At 38.7% G+C, this 22,138-nt stretch overlaps 1 protein-coding gene across 1 annotated transcript in view; it reads left to right on the top strand.

Moving 5' to 3' along the window:
• The first annotated feature begins 7,629 nt into the window (after positions 1–7,629).
• cmip (c-Maf inducing protein) overlaps positions 7,630–22,138 on the top strand; it is a 41,680-nt gene continuing 27,171 nt past the window's right edge. Inside the window, exon 1 of the mRNA XM_008412545.3 lies at positions 7,630–8,560. Within this exon, the coding sequence (XP_008410767.1) occupies positions 8,240–8,560 (321 nt within the window). The 5' untranslated portion in view covers positions 7,630–8,239. The remainder of the gene's footprint in view (positions 8,561–22,138) is intronic.

The following is a 22,138-nucleotide window of genomic DNA, read 5'->3' on the forward strand; positions in this document are numbered from 1 at the left end:
TATGATCATATGGGGTAAGTAAATATTAGTCAACATGCTAGTTACAACCCATGTGAATGGTAGCAGTTAACACTAGCATTTCAGCTGATTTTAATATAAAAACTACTGTGTACTAAACTGATTAAATCCATGTTGGTCAACATGCTAGTGTTGCCACACAAGTCTCAACCGGAAGTGATCCGCGCCATCTTTGTAGGCAAGCACAGCCCAAAGCCTAGAGAACCATGACTTTGAAACCAGCAAAAACAAAATCGTTGCTGTGGGGATCAACGGCTTTGTTAAGGATATGCACACGAAGGACGTCTTCGTGTGAATAACAAGGTACTGGTGACTGGCAGAGTAAGTAGTGACACACATAGGCTACATGTCCGTCTTAGCTTACAGGTAAAAGCTACATTAGCTAAGCTAATTTTGCTAGTTCGGCAGTATTTCTCTTAGTATTACTCAGGCGGGTAGACTACTCAAAAAATGTAACGGTGTTCAAATGTACTTATATTGTTTATAAGGTATTTGGGAACATTATCTACCTTATTGTCTAAGCTTAGATAAACTAGACAATATTTAGCTTAGATATTATCTCGAGCTAACTTTAGAACTTAGATATAGTTCTAAGCTTGTCGTTTGTTTATTGTTGTCATAGCAACTCCTTAGCAACTGTCTTAAGTTCCCGGCCTTCGAATGACCCGTCCTACGTAGACCAGTCCTTCGAAGGATGCAGACCCCGAATTCGGACACAGCTATGGTACCTACCAAGTTATGGTACCTACCAAGATGGCTGTCAGCTGCAAAGCTCCTGGAAGTGTGATGTCACTGGAGAACTTTGTGTAGATTACAATTAACTGACCTTAGCATCAGAACCGCTGATTCTGGGCCACTTTGGTAGGCCTCTTTTAAATGTCTTCACATTTTCTGTTATCTCATGTTACCACTTATACGCCCTGCAAGACTCCTTAAATCCAACACATTAGGAACATGTTTTATATGTCCAGTTTAATCACCTCTCAGATCAACAGACACTCAGTTTTTCTGTGAGTATATGTCTAGACAAGTGATTAAGGAAACAGGATTACAGAGTAGCGTTACAGGAGGGGGTAGGTTTTAATTAAAGCGAGCGGTTTAATCCATCTAACCCGGTCATGTGCCTGATAGCAGTCAAACAACCAGTTTAAAGGAGCTGATTGAAGAAGCATGCTGCCAGTACTGTTTAATCCCCTAATTTTACTGCCAAACAACTCTGTGCATTTATAGACTAGAATATACATTATTGGACCACAGTGGGAAAATTCAGATGTAAAACAAGTTAAAGTCATAGATTCAAGTCACACAAAAATAATAATTAAAAAAAGGACTGTGAATAACATGGGATGTAAACACTTAAGCTATGTTCAGACAGCAGGCAAATGCGACTCAAATCAGATTTTTTTCAATCAGTGCCACTTCCATATATGGTACTAATTCTCAGGTGAATTGGTTTTGATAGAAGCCTGAAATGGACTGGCAACCAGCCCAGGATGTATTCTACTTCTCACCCAGTAGCCGGTGGAGATGGGTACCAGCACCCTCGGGACCCTGAAACAATAGGCAGGTGTAGATGATTGGATTTAAATTTAAAGACGTATTGGTAATTCATTTAAAAAGCAGGGGTAACGACAGGGAGAACCATAAACAGCCTGTCACAACCTTCTCATGCTGGTCATGCACTGTTGTGGGATGGCATCCGGTTGAAAAATTGTCAAGTCAGCCACTGTGGTTGTGTTGGTACTTGTGACACAGCCACACTGAATACCTGAGGTGGGACATGCTGGTTGAGGTCAGAGCAGAAGTCTGGTCATTCTAGCTGCCCCAGGCTGTGGAGGTAGACCGATAAATCTGCTCAGTGGTGGCAAGTGTTGACATCTTGGAGTAGATTTATTTTTGCACCGAGACTATAGAAAAATATCATCCATGTTTATGTTGCAGTTCTACCCATGTGTTAATGTTCCAGAGCACAATCTTTTTGCAAAGTTTAAACTGGTATTGCTGTGTGACTTATCTGGCCATTTTGTGCAAGATTTAACAACGAACAACAGAAAATGGCATAGAACAAGATTTTTTTTCCATTCTGATTGGCTGCTGATAGGCCTACTGATTTTAAGTTGAATGTCCATTGCATTTTAAAAAGGATTTCTATTCACATGGTTTTTTTGTTCTTTGGAAACTAATAATTCAGTAATGTGTTAATTTTTAAGGATTTTTGATGATAAATACAGAAACAATACAAATCAAGACAGCAACAATAATGCTAGTAATATTAATCATAAAAAAAAACTATTTGGTGCAAGTAGCCCACATCTTCTTTGATTGGGGGGCAGTTAGTGACCTGGATAATGGATAGGGGGGCACTGGCCCAAAAAAGGTTGCAACTTTGGACATCTAGTCTTAAAACTCAAATTTACCAAATACATTTGAGGCAGGTTTTCATTGTGACTAAAATGGAGATTTAAAATCCTGTAGCAGGAATTATGCAATTATTTTTATATGCTTACATAATTGACATGTGCCTAAGAATGCTTGGATATGTATTTGGATTTTGGCATAAATTAACACAGAGTTATAATTCTGAGATTAAAGTCAGAATTCTGAGAAAAAAAAACCCTAAATTTTGAGATTAAAGTACGTCAGAATTTTTTTGTTGTACTTTAATCCAATCAACTAGATAACAGATCCATTCTATTAGATCTTATGCTGTGAGTTGCAGTTAAGTCAGGTCTCCAAAATGGCGACGCCCTTAGACATTGTTTGCAGTACATCGTACAAACATAGTTTTAGGCTTTACTTTCAGTAAGCAAACACCATTTAAATTTTTTAAGTATTGAATTGCAGGTATTACACGTAACATTGATTTTAGAAGAATTCTTACATAAGTGTCTCAATAAATAAACATGTTTCCATCACAGACGCATATGGATGCCATATTTAAGTCCATCGTAATGTACCTTACCAAGGTCCGCCCAGAAACGCCCCTCGAAAGTCTCACGTGACTGCATGTCTCACAAACAAAGCCTTGCGGTGCTTAGCTTCTATGTGTAATTTCATTTCGACTTACTCACTGCAGAGTATTTCTGAGTCGATTAGTGTAGCATTTCTGCCGAATTTTCAAAAAATATCAGCCACGACAATGGACAGGGGAACAAACAAGTTCATGTCATCTTTTTTGGACGACATCAAGGTTTTTGAGCCACACGATGCCTCCAACATAGTGCGTGTCACAGCTAAATGCTACCGGTCGATGAGAAAAACAGCAAATCCTCACACCCTCAGCATAAATATAGCCGTGGACAAGATCACTGATGGCTATTGTTCTTGCAAGGCTGGGTAAGTCGGGCATTCCTGGTTTTGAGGGTGATTTCTGTTGGAAAATGTTCGTATGTGGCTAGGCCTGATACACGGTACTCGGAGGCTAACACGATTAGCGTGGCTAACACGATTACAGTTTAGTAAAAAGTCTTTTCAGGTGAAATAAAATCTTTAATGTATGTCACATTGCATATTGTTCTGTTCAGCTAACGTAAGAGTGTAACAGACAGGCTTCAAGGTGTAGAAGTTGTATCAGTACTGCCATTGTGCTGTACTTGGCTAAAAGGTTTTCATAATGGATGTGTTTATTATTGACTTTATTTTTTCATTCACTAAACACAAAGAAAGCAAAGCAATAATACTTACACCAGCAAACACTCCTTTGTTCTTATTGATCCTACGACGGTTGAGCTGCAAATGCGGACGTGCACAAGCTTTGATCCAAGCAAGGCTTTCCGTTTCAGATTTTGGAAATCTGTGAATTTTAGTTTTACAAATACGATTAGGATACCTGACATCGCCTGTACAGATACCCCACTGACGGTGGAGAACCATTCTTTTTTGAGTCCTGACGCAAAAACTTTCTGCCAGTCTGCTAGTCCACAAAGTACATTAGCATGTATTTACTACAGTAGCTTGCGTTTGTGAGACGGCCACGCATGTGGTAGCTGCGCTGTGACGTAAAATGGGCATTAGCCAATGAAACGTGGCCCCTGTGGTAAGGTAAGAGTTTCTTCCAGTTTCCCAGTTGGAAATCCAACGTCAGAGGGTATTCCAGTTGATCCTTCCCAACTGGGAAGTCAGAACTTTCAAATTCTGAGTACAACTGGAAAGCAACATCAGATCCAAGATAAAAGAGTTCCAGTTAAGAAGTCAGGATCCCAACATGGCAACACCCATAGACATTATTTGCCGTAGTTATTACAAACATTATTTTAAGCTTTACTTTCCATAAGCAAACACAGCTTTTAATTTGTTCAGGTTATAGTTGCAGGCGCTACACATAATATTGACACTCTTACATGTGTGTGTTGTAAAATAAACTTTTCCACCACTGTTGATTCGAGGAGCGGCCATATTGAATCGCAAAGTCACTCTTAAAAAGTTTTTACTGGGTGGCAGTTGGAGTTGTTCCCATTTTGCAGTGGGAAATCTGAATATAAAAAAAGGAAATAGCAAATAATAATAATCATCATAATATTAATAAGAAGAATGAAGGTAGGCAGAAATAGAAAATGGCGAATAAATCATAGAAAACTACACAGTATAATTAATTTTCTTTGCGTCAGATGAAATTCATCAAACAAAAAAAGATCTGTTTGGACTCTATGATGAACGTATGAATAGATGGACAGATGCATATACATATACAGAAAGATGAATCGATAGATGAAGAGTCTGGTAACAAAGCAGTGTGTTTAGCAGACGATGTTCCTGTGAAAACTTCAGCGTTTAGACTGAAACAAAAGCAAAACTCTTCGTGTGCTTTTCAGCAGATTGTGAATTTAATCCTCTGACGTCAATGAAACACTCAGCAGAAGCCACTTGTGACAAAACTTCCTCCTTAGAACAAATTGAAGCAATCCCATGGCCTCTTTCAGGTTTTTACATTTTCCTCGCAGACGGACAGTCACAAGGTGCCAACAAGTGAGCTGCTGTTTAGATGACAGTGATGCAGTGCAGTATTTACTGTAAATACTGGAACATGTGGAAAGAACCACGAGGCACTCATTTAAACTGGGATATTGTTTCGTCTCAGAAACTGGATCCATGTCTGTTACTTTTTTTTTTTAATTAAGTAATTTTTCCTCTGCTGCATGTTGTCAAAGAGACAAAAAGCAAGATTTCCTTTCCAGTTGAAGGACATTGTAAACATCTGGATAATTACGTTCACTTTAGAAGAGTGTTGTTCTGCCTTGTAAACAAAATTTATTACCAGTCTCAGTTACTGTTTTTTGTTAAGATATTGAAATTATATACAAATTTCATGCAAATGTGCCCGAAAATTCCATGTAACATTTATCTGTTGACTCCATAAAGTATTCAGAAACATTTTTGATTCAAGCAACTTTCACGTCTACAGCTTCGGTTCCACATGTGCAGTTCATACATCAAAACGTAGATTTTTCTGTCTACTTTCATCCAACATGTCTCTGACGGTGGGAGGAATTACTGTTTTCTGTCAAATCCACTCAGAGTGCAGAAAGCACACATCCAACCTCTCATTTGCTCCCATTATATTTTTGCTATCTTTATCTTTATATCTTTTTTCAAAAAAAGATATAAAGACCACCAGAAGGTTCTGAAAGTCATGAGTCATGAACGGTCTTGATACCATTTTTAGTTTTCATGCAGTGGCTTTTTGCTTGAGGTTTAATTTCGGCCTTCACTGCTGTCCAGGAAAGGTGGGAAATCGCCATAGCAACCAGTGACTCTGCGTTTCCTGAGTCTCTGAATGGATTTTGGGAAATAAAAGACATTAAAAGCTTCACTTTGAAGGATTTTGTATAAAAATAAAACATTACCACAACCCGTAAATCTTCTTCCTGGTTTAACAAGCCTCCACAAGAACAAATTAAATATAAGTTAATATTTAGTTTAAACGCATTTATGATCAAATATGTGGATCATTTTAGGAATACATTGTAAATATCACTTAAATCCTAAAAGATCAACTGCACTGCAGGACAAACTTCCTTAAAAATTCTTATAAATTAAATGAACATCATAATTGCATATATGTGTATGTATTTATGAAAGAAAAACAATTATTTATTTTGAATAAAACAGACTAAACAGTCCTGTACTGTTGATATCAGGGACAGTTAGCAGGCGACAAATGACTGTAAAAAGTTGGGAAAATATTACTAATGACACAGTTTGTAGATAAATCACAACAAAGTAGCCCTGCAGACATGAAAACCTGTCATAAAATGTTTCATAATTTCCATGATTTCTTAATGAATATCTTGTGATGCCCGACATTCCTGGCACTTTCCGGCCTTCTTTCTTGTGTTTGCTGACGTACTTAGTGCTGACACAACCTGCAGATATTCTGGCCTGTTTGAACCTGCGGCGTCGGATAGCAGGAAGGATAGTCAGAGCTTCCGTAAAAGACGCAAACAATGATGACAGAACGGAAAAAAGATGGTTCCTTTTGGGAATCTCAGGTGAAGCATTTGTTGTTGTGGCCTGGGACCCCTGAGATGGGCCGGTGTGAAGCTTTTATTCCCTGTTTGAGTCACTCACCCTGGCTGGTTTCTGCAGGCTTTTTAACAGAGTGTTGTCTTGAAAAATTGGGAAAGATGCCTCTTTTTATCTATTTTATCAACCCTTATTTGTGTGAAAATGAAACCTGGTTTTCTGCGGAAGTACAGTCAGCGAGTGGGAGAGTGGATGGATGATTCAAACATGTTGATGTGAAACTTTGTCATTTCAGATTGGTCAAAAATGTTACTGGGTTAACAAATAAATATCTCTCACAAATTGCCAAATAATAATAAAAAAACATTCTATGGCTTTTTATTTGTAGAAATACAACACAAACATATATAAATAATATTCAATTTCCATCCATCCATTTTCTTACGCCCTTGTCCCTCAGTGGGGTCGGGAGGGTTGCTGGTGCCTAATATTCAATTTAAAAATAAATTTCAGAGATTAAAATTTAGCAAAGTTAAAACTACGTTGGATTTAAACATAATTATTAGAATTATATACAGAATAAAATGTAATTATAAAAATTAAAATGTGAAGCAAATATGACTATATTCAAATAACATAAACTACATGCATATATTCTTTTCTCAATGTTTTGCTTGATATATAAGGTTAAGAAAATTTGAAATATATTGAATTTTGGGGTTTTAATTGGTAGAAATATATAATAATTTTCTAATTCAAATTATTTTAATGTAATAATTATTTCCTCTAGTCTACACTAAGTACATGTTTTTGGACTGTGGGAGGAAGCCGGAGTACCTGGAAAGCAAGCAAACTCCATGCAGAAAACCCCATTTTATATAAACTGCTCTATATTGAAAACATAGAGCTAAGTTAATTATTAAATAAAAATAATTTAAATTTGAAAATTTTTATAATGTCATAAAGTAACGATGAATTTTTTCACTTTATTCTGATCAACTGGAAAATTTTAATCCTGGAATTATGCATCATTTCCAGGGAAGAAGAAAAGTGGAGGAGGAAGAGGAGGGGGAGGAAGAGGAGGAGGGTTTCGCTTGAACTCCATTTTTTATGCGCGCGCACCCAGGGAGGGGAGAGACGAACGCGCGCGCGCGCCCCCAGCAGACACACTATGGTACAAAAGACGCACGGCTCATCCGCTCGCCTCCCAATTGACGTCAGTCCGGCGTCACGTGACGGGGCAGGGTCCAATGAGCGCAGAGTGCTGGCTCCTCTTCACACTGAGACGGTCAGCAGGAAAAGCGGAGAATAAAAGCGATCGGAGAGGCAGAAATGGCCTACAACACCCTCTGAAGATCCCGGAGACGCCGGAACGAAGTGTTTTTCTGCCGATTCGACCCGAGGATTTATTGAGTCCGGCTCCGAGGTGTACCCAGTGGATCAGGCCATGGCCCTCACACTCTGAGAACGGCGCTGTGTCCGTGGAGTGGGGGGAGTACGCGCACCGTGAAGACTGTTCACGGAGAGGAAAATGGTGGATTATTGTCAGTGAGTGATTAAACGGTTGAAACATCTGGATCTGCTGACGTCCTGTTCGTGTGTTGGTAGGTAAGCTCCCCCACCCCTTCCCTTCCCTCCGCCTCATCCCAACGACCTTCTGATTTATTTTAAAACAAACAAACAAAAAAAATAAACCCTCCACGACCCTCCGTCAAAACTCCACTGGGAACAATAAATACTGGGATTACTGGGGGAGAAAATGGATTACAACAGCGGCGGCGGGGGACCCAACGAGCTGCACAACAACCAGTTCTACCAGTGCGAGGAGAGCAAGCCCTTACTGGGGGAGATGTCCGAGGGCAACAACAACACGAAGCTGGGCGCAGGGCCGTGCAGGAGGTCCCTGCACCACTGCAGCAGCAGCGGGATGCGCTACAAGCTGCTGCACGAAGGGGACATCCAGGTTTGCGTGGTCAAACACCCACGCACCTTCCTCAGCAAGCTGCTCACCTCCAAGTACCTGCGGAGGTGGGAGCCGCACCACCTGACGCTGACGGACAGCGGCCTCAGCTCGGCGACGGTGAGTGTTGAAAACTGTAAAACACGCGTGTGCGTGGCTGCGGTTATGAATGTGTCGGTGCGTGATGCTTCTGCATTCCTGCACCGGAGCTGGTCTTGTTTGGACGCGCATTCTGGGTTTTGACGCATTTCGGGAAAAAAGGGAAGCGGGTCGTGGACACAGACACCATCCTGTGGACACTTCTGGTCCTCCAGGTGAGGAGAGGAGCTTCCAGTCCAGGGGCGTAGCTAATGTATCTGTTACCTAGGGGGGGGAGTAAGATTAGAAAAGGCACCAAAAATAAGCATTAACTACTTTATTCCAATTTCAGGTTAAATTTTATGAGAGAATACAAACAATAACAATATTGTTTTCATTAAACCTTTATTTAAATCTGAAGTACGTCACATTCACAGAAATGTTTTTTTTTTCAATATTTGTTAAAACTGTCACTATGTCTTGGCAGTATATGAGACAGATAATCTGAGAACAAAAAAATGAATCCTCTCTGCCTTCTCCCAGTCCTCCCATTGCCAGAAACAACCAATCAGAGGCAGGAGGGGAGGGCTTGAAGCTTCTACCCATCAGCAATGGCTATTGTGAAAGCTAAAGCTAGTTAGCTTAGCCCCTGATGATGGTGGATAAACAGTTATCCTGTAACAGTGAGTTGTTTCTCCACCATTAGCAGATTTAGCACCGCGTACACGAGGATGATTGACAGCGCTAAGACCCGCCTCCTGGTTCTGATTGGTTGATTTTGCTAATTTCTTCTGGTAGTTTATGAAGGAGATCGATCTTTTCACTGCTTATCTGACTTGTATTCCAGTGTCAGGACATAGTGACATTTTTAACAAATGTGTAAAAAAACATATTCTTACTAAAAGTTACATACTGAAACTTTAACCAGGATTAAACTCTTTTACAAGAGTGTCCTGACAATAATACAGTTAAACAATTAGTTACAAAAAAACACAGTACAATATCAATAACATCATTAAATAAAACCACTCTGCTAAGGTCAACTTATAGACTGTTTTCTGCTTAACGCTCCAACATAACGACAGAAACACAGCATTTACTGATGATCTCAACAGAAAGAAAATGACTACATAATTACAATTCTAATCTGACGAATGCCTTGTGAGTTTGGAAACATGATCTACCATAATTTTGTTATTGTAGCAAGATGACTAATTGATAAGGGTCATTTGTTCTTTTTCTGAAGATAATAAATCCTACAGCTACAGTCATAACAAATTGCTCATGCTGTTCAGTTTATATCAAACCCTGATTCTGATGTTTGCTTCTGCACAGCTGCTGCTAACCTTCAACAGAAATGTAATTTTATAAAGTAGTCCGCTTTAATTAAACTCTGGTTTGTTTGGGCAGGTGTGAATACGCAATAGAAAACTCTGCTTTGGACCAAAGACGCAAAAAGTGAAATCTTAACGAGCTCAATAATTTCCATCAGCGTGATTGGTCATTTCTTTCTTTCTACCAGAAACTGGATGACTAAAATCTCCAGTATTGTGTTTTGGTCTCAACAATTTTGTTTACCGAGACTTGATAATTCATTTTACTTGTTGTTTATGCTGTTTGTTTATTTTAGATATTTAAAATGTCTTCCAGTTCCAGTGTCAAATTTTGATTGAAATTTAAAATTCATTCATCTTTGAGAATGTGTTTTGTATTATTATGCCATTACATTGTTTTACTTGAATATGGTCTCCAAACAATATTAGTTTTTATCGCAACAACTGCCTGGACAATTTATTGTTCAGTATAGTTTGTCATTGTCATAGGCCGATCTAAAAACATAGGTTTTGGTTCAATTGAAGTGAACTCTGGTGCATTTTGAATGCAAATGTGAATGTAAAGCAGACCGCTCTAAAAGCAGAAAACAGCGCAGGGCATTCTGGGTAAACGGCGAGCTGCATAAATTGCTTGTGGTCTCTAACCAAAGACAAAAGAGAGATCCTGTGTTCGATAACATCTTCTTGTCTATGTTTAGTGAAGAAGAAAGTTGTGTTCATGTCTTCTTCTGAGTTTTTGGTGTAGTTTCCTTCAGTGTTTCTTGGTGCAGCGCCCCTACAGGTGAAGAGGGAAACAGGTTTTTCAGTTAGTTTGGATTAATTTGACTCGGTGTGAAAGCGAACCGCAGCAGCTGAAAATGTAGCAAAAGTTGCAACTTTGGTCCCCAATCAAATCGAGCCTAATGGACTATCAGGCGGGACTAAAACGCTCTCAATTAGCTGCAGAATTACCTGAATTATTAACACAGACCTTTTGGGGAACGCAGTTCACCAGATGGGGGGTCTGAGAAGCCCCTCAGGTGTGAGAGATGAACCTGCCTGAATATTTGCTCTGTTGTCTGTCGTTCTGCTTTAATCCCACACCTGTAAGATCTGATTCTGGGTAATAATTAACCCCAGGGCATCTCTGTGTGGTCATCGCTTGTAATTGTTGGTAATTAGGCTGAATAATAAAACCCTTTTAGTTCCCTCCCCCATTGTCATCAACACCCCTGACATTTTCCACTCGTATCAATACACCTCGTTAAGACGTGTGCCCGTCACACCACAGAGCTCCGCTGCATCATGGAGAATATTTTTGTTGCTGCAGGAAATGCATGCAGCTGATGGGGGGGGGGAAACCCGTCTAAGTTTCTTCTTCAGAGGTGCTTTTATTTTCTGTACTTATGCTTCATGTTTCGAGGCCTGTCTTTAGGGGAAGCGTATTTTTAGCAGTGCACTCATAAGTCGTTAACGTTGTTTGATGCTTCCTCTTGTTGGGGGTGGAATTAAAGACCGAACTACTCTAAGAAACCCGGAAAGGCCTCGTCATCTTACCGGACAAACAGGAAACTAAATCATTTATGGTTTCATAGATGTTTTTTTTTGGTTTTTTTATGAGGATGTTGAACATATTTTCAGTCAGTCAATGAGGCCGAGTCATCATTTCTCCTAAGCTTACAGATACAATAACAAACTTCTAACAGGACTTATTTTTCACGTATTCCTGAACTAGACTTATTATTCCTGCTTTGTTACTCTTCATATATAAAATAAGGCTTTTTGTTCAGTTATATGGGTAATAGTTCCTTCTGTTTATTGTTGCACATCTGAAATGAAGACTTCCTTAATCTTTGACCTCAATTTCAACACCATGTAATTTTTTAGCGTTTTTGTTTTTTGGTAACACTTTATCTGAAGAGGTGTGCATAAGACTGACATAACATCTGTCATGAACATAAAGAAGTCTGTATTAATGTTTATGACAGTTGTCATGAAGTGTCATTTGGTAAAAAAATGTCACTTTTAATGCAAAGTTGCTCTAAATGTTGAATTGAAAGTCCATTAAAAATGCCAACTTTGCATTAAAAGTGTCATTATTTACTGAATGACACTTCATGACAACAGTCATAAACATTAATACAGACTTCTTTATGTTCATGACAAATGTTATGTCATGTTTATGACAGTGTTATGTCAGTCTTATGCACACCCCTTCAAATAAAGTGTTACCCTTTTTTTTCGGAATGAAAGAAACAGTCACGACAACCTGCTAACTGTTATTCAGTTGTAACTAAGTAGTTACAACTGAATAGTTGTAACTACTTGCAACTATTCAGTTGTAACTAAGTAGTTACAACTATTAAACTATTTATATGTATATAGATATATGTATCTATATAAATATAAGTATGTATATAGATACATATTTTGTATCTATGACACAAAATAGTTATCTATTTTGTACTAAAAAGTACCTGGAAAGTTTCAGCTTGGTACTTTATAAGTTGCATATAAATTCCCTGTTTTCTGTATAGGTTTCCTATAAGTTATTTTTTAAATAAGCCATTAAAACGATCCTGCGCCATCATCCTCCAACTACTTCCTGTTGTCGTCTTCTTCGTGGTTTGTGCCAGTAGTAACATCTGGATGTTGATGGTGTGACTTGTGTGATGCCAAAAAAGTGTTTCCATTGTTTCCATCCAAACTTTTTTTTAATCCAAAACCACGTTGGCATGTTTCCATTAAACAGTTTTTTCCCCAAAATGCCAATTGCACAATTAAATGTAAATACCCTGTATTATCTGCTGCAGAGATGAGTGACTAAAGCGAATGGTATTCTGTAAGGTAGCGATGCTCCTGGCTGTTGCATGTTTTGTTAACAAAACAGAAAAACGCGAGCGCTCTTCTGCGCGGCGACATCCATCAGCCAAAGTCCTTTACTGAACCGCAGTCTGCTTTGTTTTTATGGCAGGAAGCGCAGACTGTGACGACGCTGCTCCTTCTTTTTGTTTTGAATCGAGTCATGCGGGTGATTTATCCAGAAATTCCTGTATCATGTGTCTGCGAGTCGTCACATATTCCCAGCCCCGCTCAGAGGCTGAAACATGAGGAAGAGGGCTCGCGTTCAGGGAGGGAGCGAAACGTGCCTTTCCTGATTGGAGCCGTTGTGCTGCTCGGCATCCCGTGTGGGCTGCAGTACAATGCCGACCCGTTCAGAGAGCCGACTCCCAGCGAGGGGAGGCCGATCACATCCCCACGCTCTGCAAATAACTGAGATGATTAGGAGGAGAAAAGGGAGTCGGAGCCAGCAGCGTTCACATGGGATCCGTTAAACCAGTTCCACTCCCTTTAGATCTCACTGCGCCACATCAGCTTCATCTACGTGTGTTTTAATGAACCGAATTACGTATTTGTGTCAGCTGCAGTGAGGAACAGTTGCATCCTGGGAAGTTTCCAAGTTTTTACTGAAACATTTGAGAATAATCTCAGAATTTCTTATTTTTTTCTGTCAAATTTTAAACTTTTCAGAACACTGATATTTTCAAGTTTTATACACGAAGATTTCTGTGATTAAATACAATTTCTGAGTTTTTTTTGGTGAATATGTACTCTTCCTTTTTAACTTTTCTCTCTCCAATACGCCGTCGAACTAAAGAGATTACACACAAAGAAGCATCAGAAATCAATTCCCATCGCGGACGCCTCCACTAGTTCAGTTACGATTGATCTTCTGTGTTGATTTAGCCTCAATTATTTTAACCAATAGTCAATATGAGGGCAAACAGAACACTTTTATCTGATTTGGAAATTTAGCAGGACCTTATCACCTGGTGTCGATGCTGGGAACATGACACACACTGACCGTCTTCGCTGTAGTACAAAAAGTTATATTTTATGGTTTTAGTTCCTGTTATGTCAGCAAAAAATGTCAGGTCTGTAGAATGGGGAAACTTTTAATTAGTTCTGCTTGTTGGGATTTATATTTGTAAGAATTAGCAATAATTGCAACAGTACAGTGGGACTTTTTTTTTTTTTTCAACAGAAGCATCACATCTAATTGGTCTTTAACTGAACTGACATTTTGATACATTTCAGGTTTTACACAATCAGTTTAAGTTTAATTTCTTTAAGATTTTCCCGCCAAATGTTCAGAGTGATGATGTCACGCACTCTAGATTCCGACCCTGTGAAATATTCAGGATTCATTTGACTTAAGTTGCACACAGTTTCATTTCCACAGGTACAGTTTATACATGAAAACGTAGGTATTTCTGTCTACTTTCACCCAGCGTGTCTCTCACTGTGGCAGAACTTAAAGTTTTGTGTCAGATCAGCCCAGAGTGCAGAAACCTCACACCCAGGCTCTCATTCACTCCCATTATATTCCAGATTTAAATTGTTCTTTCCAAACTGGAACTAAAGGCTCTCTTTAACATGAAATGACGTAGAAGCGTCTAAATTTACGCGTGTCGCCACTAGAAGATTGTGCCACTTATGGTAGAAATATTCATTTGATACGACTTTACATGGCTGCTTGTTTAAGACTTAATTTCTTATTTGCTTGGCTTGTGAAACGGTTGTTGCTCTGGGCTCCCAAATCGCCATAGCAACGAATGACTCAGCATTATTATAGCTTAGATTTCTTTTTTCATTACTAAGCCGCTTCTTCCTTCTTAAAGCAAAAATGCTAATTGCTTGAACTCTTAGGTAATTAAGTGAAGCTTTGCAGAATCAAGATGTAAAACACCTAAAATGCAAACAGGATGTGCTATTAAAAAATAAAGCCAACAGATGCTCTTCAAAGTCTTTGTTTCAGTAAATGCCGTCTGGATTCAGTGTTTGTTGCTGCATTTGTGCCCTGCAAAGATTTCAGATTTAAATTAATTTTAGAGGTCACTTTTTGTTGCCTCTTTATATTTTGAGGTTTTTGTGTTCAGAGAAATGGGTCAGAAAAAAACTCGGCCTGCCACTTATGAGTTACAGCTCAGCTGTCTGCACATACAGAGTATTCAGCCAGGCTTCCTCATGTGGTTGTTTAATGCGTCATTCAGCCTCAACTTGAAGTTTGGCCTTAATCCTAATCTCAGCAATCTCTGAACGAGACCTAAACATCAGTCTGATTGGTTCCAGGCTGCACAAAGGCAGGAAGCTCTGCTGAAAATCATACCTCATAATCTTATCAGACTTCTGGAAAAAAAGATAAAAGTTGTGTTTTTTTTTCTCCCTGCACAGATACAGCTGTAATGACTTTAATGACAATAATGAGTTCACACCCTGAGCCTTGACCTGCACAGATAAACCTTCACATTTCTGTTTGCTTCTGTTAATGATGGATTTCTAGGAGGAAGGAGAGATGAAAGTTCAGATCAGACGATCGGCTCGTGTTTTAAAAAATGAAGAGAACCGTCCCGTAAGCTTCTCCAGACACACTTTCCTACTACGTTGTACTACGGCGAATATGGAAAAAGGGAGTACATTTCTGCAAAAGCTTTTCAGACTGATCTCAGAAATTTTCTAGAAAAAAATCTTGGAGCTTCAAAAGTTTAGATTCACTTTTGTAAATTTTCTGACTTCTTAAAGCAGATACTTTTTGTCTCAAAGTTTTTTAAGCTAATTTTCATTTTTTGACTTTGGAAACAGAAACATCCCATTTTTTTCTAGAAAATTTCTTAGATTCATTAAAAAAATTCTGAAATTTTTTTTCTATCAAATCTTTGACTTTTCAAACTCAAACTTCCCAGATTGTTCTTGAAAATGTCCTAAATTAATCTAAAAATATTTGAATTTTATCTATCATGTCTGACTTTTCACACTCAGAAACTTTAAACTTTTTTTTCTAAAAGTTCCTGAGGGTTTTGGTGGAAATTTTCTTCTTTTTAACGTCTCTAATTCTCTCCTCGTCCTTCCTTCACTGTTTGAGAAATGCCTCTGTGATGCAGAGCGATGGGAGACGTTCCCATTGCTCTGCTTCTCTGGAATGATGGAAAACATCATAAAAAGGCCCGCACCTCTGGAGTTGTTTAACTTTCTGTCCTGCTACATCTAAAATCTGCATTCCATGTAATCCTCTTTGCATGCTCCATGATGTCACGCCGCCGCCCGTTTTTCCTGATCGTTTGCATGCCTTTGTTTCACGCCGCCGCTGCTGTTGTCCTCGGCTCGCCATGTCCGCCGAGCATTAAAAGTGGAAGATGAGAAATTATCTGAAAGCAGAAGTTGTTGCTTCGTCGTTCTGGGGAAACGATGCGAAGAACTGAACAGATTGTGGTATCAGACTCTAACGTCTGAGAAAGGGGTCAGAGGTCAAGTGGTTCTGAGGAGCTCATTAATCCAGAGAAGGGAGGGAGGGAGGAGTGGAGCTGGGAATGAGAGGGTGAAGTGTTGGGAAAAGAGTTTCAAACTCGACAGGGCCGGACAAAACCTTTTTGAGGCCCTAAGCAGGTTTTAATTTAGGGCCCCCAATACCAACATGACAACACTTCATCTTTCACAGAGTTATAATGGTGATTCCTGCTATTATTATAGCAAATTTTGCTGGACAATAAATTGTCCCAGAAGTTTTTGCAATAAACAATAATATTTCGGTTTTGAGAACATTTTCAAGTAATACAATAGTAATGGCATAAAAATGCAAGAAAGCATTCTCAAAGATCTATAAACTTTAATTTCTAACAAACATTTAACAATGGAACTTGAATACATTTAAAATATCCAAAGTAAACAAACAAAACAACTGAAACTGTTTATTCGCAACAACAAAGTCAGTTATGAAGTCTTTAAACAAAATTGTTCTTCAAAAAAAAGAGACAAAAGAGTAAATCATGCAAATGCAAATTATTTAGCTTGTTTTAATCTAATTAATTGCTTATTACAACAGGCCTATTTATTTGTGTAATTTGTAATTGGCTTACGATGTACCGGTTTTATTATGGCTCCTGATTTCAACCTTAAAAGAGAAGCAAACAAGAAAAGATGCCCTAACTAATTCATATTTTTAAATGCAGAGTGGCATGTATCTGCAGACAAACACAAAATCTACAGAAAACAAGAGGGCAAGTTTAATATCTTTTGTTTTTAAAATTTTGAGCAATGTGTAAAACATGCAGTCTTAAATAAAAAACACAGTAGATGCGTTTCCTTAAAATGGAATCATGGTGCGTAAACATATTTAGCTCTCTGCTAAAAATCTCCTTCATTTGATACGTTTTGGTGTTTAAAAGGGAGAAAACAAACTACTTGTTTATGTGTAGATCTACTAACCACAAACAAACCACAATCAGCATCAAGCAACTGCAATATTTGGCTGGATGTCATATTTCAATAACCAAACATGCAAATTCTGCAGGATGATAACAACACAGTGTATCTGTCCAGTTGGTTTGACTTTCCAACACTTTGTCGATGCGAGATTCATAATTTGTATCATCTGCAATGTTCAGCCATAGTATCACAACTGTTGGGTTTTTCAGAGCAACATTTGTGGCAGAACTCTATAGAGCAGCCCCAGAGGGATTTAGCAGATAACAGGAAGGCTAGCTGGAGTTAAAAAAATTCCCTCTGTTTCATTGAACATAAAAGATTTAAACAGTTTTATCAGCCTGTTGGAAGACTTTGATAAGCCAAGAATAATCACAATCTAGAAAATAGATGGAGATGCTAATTGTGCTAATGATGCTAAGCATTAATAAAAATAGCAAATTTCAAGACACAGGGTTACAAGTACCGCCACTGTACAACGGCCACTGGAAAAAACAAGTGTTTTGTTGTTGACCTTTCATTCAGAAACCACTTGCTGCATTCTGGTTGGTTGTGCAGGAGGCCCCACTTCTGCTTTTCAAAGATGTACGGTAGTACAATTGCACATCTGTTTGTAGCCATTTTCACATGTGAGTTCAAACGTTGAGTTAAACAGAGCAGACTGAAATCCCATTATCTAAGAATGATTTACATAGACCGTACACTTAAATCCTAACCGTCACTTTAAACCGTTTCAGGTTTCATTCAGTAGCTCACGTTTGCGATTGTGTAGAAAGAGCGGCTCTCTCAGGGTCCCATTTATCCAAAGACAGCCTCTGGAGTCTTGCATCGACCTCTGACCCCTCACAGCTCTGCTGCTTTTCCACAGTAACCCTCCTGCCTTGCGGCAGCCTTGCACGTGCTCAGTGTCTGCGCGCTCCTTGGGTCTGATTTACGGTTTTGTTTAGATAACGTTATATTTGGATCAGAGTTTGGAGCTGCTGGGAGTTCTTTCCAGTTCTCCGTCCGGGAAAGTCAGGTCCGTTGGGAGCTCCTCCGTCGGTTGCTCGTGTTTTTTGTTTGTTTGCTCTTCATCGCAGGCGATAAAATAAGCACATTCAGTTATTAGTGAGCTGCTGAACTCTCAGTAATGGCTGAATAATGCTGTAATAGTCTGTTTTCAACACGTGCTTCGCTCTCATCACGACCCGTGTTTGTAAACATGACGAAGATTTTGGGAAACTGATTCAGCTGACATCATGTGTGTGACCAGGCAGAGATTCGTCCGCCTCTGTTCGGCACATGGAGATAAACAAAAGGAACAAAAGAGTCTTTCTGGGAACTGACTGTTAATCAGAAAGATTTGGAGCAGCAAAATGCAAAAAAAATCCAAAATATATATTTACTCGACTGCAATTTGCCTCTTATCCACTGGACTAGGTCATTTTTAATGTACTAATCCTTTAAAGGGAGCATATTATTCAAAATCTACTTTTTTAGCCTTTAAATATGTTTTTTGTTTACTTTTAGTATCTGAGTGCAAAAAAATCGTAATTTATTCTCTCCCAGTGCTGCGTAAATGTCTTTATAATGAGAATAAAGTCATAATATTACAGCTTTATCATGGTAATATGATGACTATATTCTCATAATATGATGGGAATATTATACTGGTAATTTTCTGACTCTATTCTCGTAATTTTATTTTTACTTTTTCGTCTGTGGACCTACTGCGTTCTCATTTTTCAAAGTGTTTCCCATCTTTTTTCTTTTTTTTTTTTTTTAAAGGAAATTCATATTGGCATTCTTTGTTTTCATATTAACTGAATTATTTTAATGTAGTTATTGACTTAAAATTTGGATAAGATGCAAATTAGAGGTAACCAATCATATTGGTCACAAATGCCGCATTCAGTTAATGTTTTCTTATGTTTATGTGATTTTAATTCGTAGTAAACAAGGTGTTTGTGCTTTCTTTACCTGTAATAACATCTTATTATTGGCTCTGTTCTTCAGCTTCATCTGTTTTTTTAGTTTGTTGCTCTTAGAGTTGAAAACATTCACAGAAAATTGAAAATAAGTTACCTGTCATTTATTCTCTTTAACTGCTTAATAATATGGTTAATATGGAAGATTTTAGTATTTTTGTATAAAAGGAACATTTTGTTGGTTCAGTCTTTTTGTTTTTGGGCTAGAAAAATATTATTTGTTTACATTTAGCAACAAGAGCAGGAGATTTCTCAGTGCCTAGTTTAATTAGTGAGGCTGCGGCATGTTTGAGGTTCAAACACAAACAAAAGGAAATAATTAGTGTTGTGTTGAAAATCTTTTATTCTTAGATTTTATTTGTTTTGTAAAAATAAAAAATATATATTCTAAAAAAGTTCTCCTGCTGTTTCAGGACTTGCTAGTTTTCAGTGAAGTGCAGAGGAAATACAGAAGCATTTACAGCTACAGGAACTCTTATTCTCTTTAACTTGCCACATTATCTATATAAAACACTGTAGATGCGTTAAAATAGATGTGCATGTCTGGCAGATGGCTCCGACACAGTTCAATAACTTTACTTCTTCAATTTGGCCTGTAGTTTTTATCACAGTAACTGTTTGTTTAAGGGCTAAATGCTTATCTCCGTTTCTGAGTATTGTGGTCTTCTCCTTCATTTTTCAGAAAAGGAGGGAATTGCCATAGCAACCAGCAGCGGTAGGCACCGCTAGCTAAAGTTAGCTAGGCTAATCCTAAAGCTGTAATCACAAACACTAGATCCACTAAAGCTAAAGCGTTAGCTGAGCTTAAACATATTTAGAGGAAGCTAATGCTAAAGCGCTAACTTCAAATGAAATTATATCTGCGCTTGAAAGGCTACAACCGTCAAGCACCAGTTTGATTTTGACCTAATTTACATCTTTTTTGATGCCCTTTGTTTATATTTTTTTTATTTTTCCTATTTTATTTTGTTCCAGGATGTTTCATGCTTTAAGTAAAGTTGAGAAACGAAAATGGAGAAGAAGTGGAGCTGCTGAGTAAACAGTTTAAATCCACCTCAAAATAAGAGCCTCAATATAAACGTTTAACTATGTGACATTTATAAAACAGCCAAGTTTATTACAAGTTTAGTGCTTTAGAATTTATCTGGAAAAATTATTTGGGGGAAGCTGAGTGCGCTAGGCGTTTTAAAAGTTAGCTGAAGTGTTATATGAAACTTCAGCTCTGCTATTAGTGGATTAGAGGAAGTGTGCCCGCCATTGGAAACCAGGCTCACATTCTTGTTTGCATCTGTGTTCGTTTATTCTTTATTTATTCAACGTGAAGCTAGTAGCTTCATTTGCAGCCAAAGAAACTTGATACATCATCGAGAAAACCACGCGGAAGTATGGGCACGGGGCGAAATTCTTATGTTTCTCAGAAGACCCTGAATATTTCCTGGATGTTGCACATCAAATGTTTATACTGATAACTGGAGGAAAACATTGAGCAGAAACTGCTGCTGCTCTCCTGCAGGAAGTGCGAAGTGGCGTTCCTGTATGCATCGTCCTGTCCCTGCAGCAGCTTCAGTTCTTGATTACGTTCTTACTTCCTGTCTCGAGTGACGCTGAAACTTTCTCGGAGTCGTTTCTTCACAGAAATCTGCAGCTGTGTCCGCCCACGCAGCTGCAGACGTCAAGCCTCACAGCTGCGTCGTCATGCCAAACGGCGATCTACGCCTCTATGCAGCAGATGGAGAAGTTGGAGCCGCCGATGGCTGGAAGGAAGTGACTCCGTCGCTTCGAGAGCCGCAGCTTTGCATGCGGTCGGACGAAGTCTGGCAGCAATCACCTTCTGTTTGAGAACAAGAATTATTAGTGAAACTGCGACTAAAGTGGCTTTGAAATAAAAAGACCTGGCAGGTCATTAATACCCCTGGTGGCTTTGTTGTTCCAGGTGTGTTTGGTTTGGTCAGCTGACCTGCAAAATGGCTACTTGACCTTTCCAGTGGCGAGCTGAACACCTGATGGGTTTCTCCTCGGTCAGCTGCTGCTCTCCTCCTCTTCCCACTCCGCTTTGGTTTCTCTTTCTTCTCTGGTGCTCGAGTGTTTCCTCATGAGTCATCCAGAGAGGAGTGGGGGGAAAATCCAAGTTTTCCTGCAACTCAGCAAATGTTGCTCATATAATCAGGGAGATGATGATCGCAGAAAGAGTGCTGAGTTGTGCAGAAGGTTTTAGTTTTCAGTTCTTATTTTTGCCTAAAAACGGAAGCATAAATGTGCCAAAGCGAGGGTTAAAGTTGCTTTGGGCTCAACTGGATATATTTTTTGAAGAATAATTTGATTTAGAGACCTCATAATTAATTTTATTTGTCGTTTCTGTTATTTGTTGCGGATATTTAAAATGTTTTCCAGGTTTAGTGTTAAATATCCGTTAGAATTTAAAGTCTATTGATCTTTGAGACCATTTTCTGGCATTGTCTCAAAACCACACTATCATTTTTCTGAATACCTTCTATGACAATTTATTGTCCAGCAAAACTTGTTATCATGACAGGCCTAAGTGAGATGCCAAATGGACCAGGATTAAATGCAAAGTGTATTTAAATGTAATGCTAATCTGTATGGAGTACAACACAAAGTCAGCCAAAATCTGCACAGCAGAGAGGAAAACCCAGATTGGCCGAAATAATTCAAAAAGAAATGGGCAAGAATGAACTCAAATTGAGACACAAATGAGGCTGAAATTGGACGTAAAATGAGGCACAAAGCTGGTCAAATTTGCCCACGTTGGATGGAAAATATTCTGGAATTTAGCATAAATTAAACTGAAATTTGGGGAAAATTGGAAGCAATTCACCATTCTGGACACCAGACTGGCAAAAACTGGTTTCAAAAACAACCAAAAAGAGTCATGAAGTTGGCAGAAGCGAAGCACACGGTTGGCTGATGGCCGGGTTGTGGTCTGCTTGGGTTTTTTTGTTCCAACTTACAGGCTTCTGTTTCCAGAAAGCACTGAGTTTGACGGGAAAAAACTCCAGTTTATTTTGGGGATGTGGTGTTTTAGGACCATTTCTGTTGCCGTTTTTATGTCGGATGAATTG

This window comes from Poecilia reticulata, chromosome 6, assembly GCF_904066995.2.
Source record: "Poecilia reticulata chromosome 6, P_reticulata-male-v2, whole genome shotgun sequence".
Lineage (NCBI taxonomy): Eukaryota > Metazoa > Chordata > Actinopteri > Cyprinodontiformes > Poeciliidae > Poecilia > Poecilia reticulata.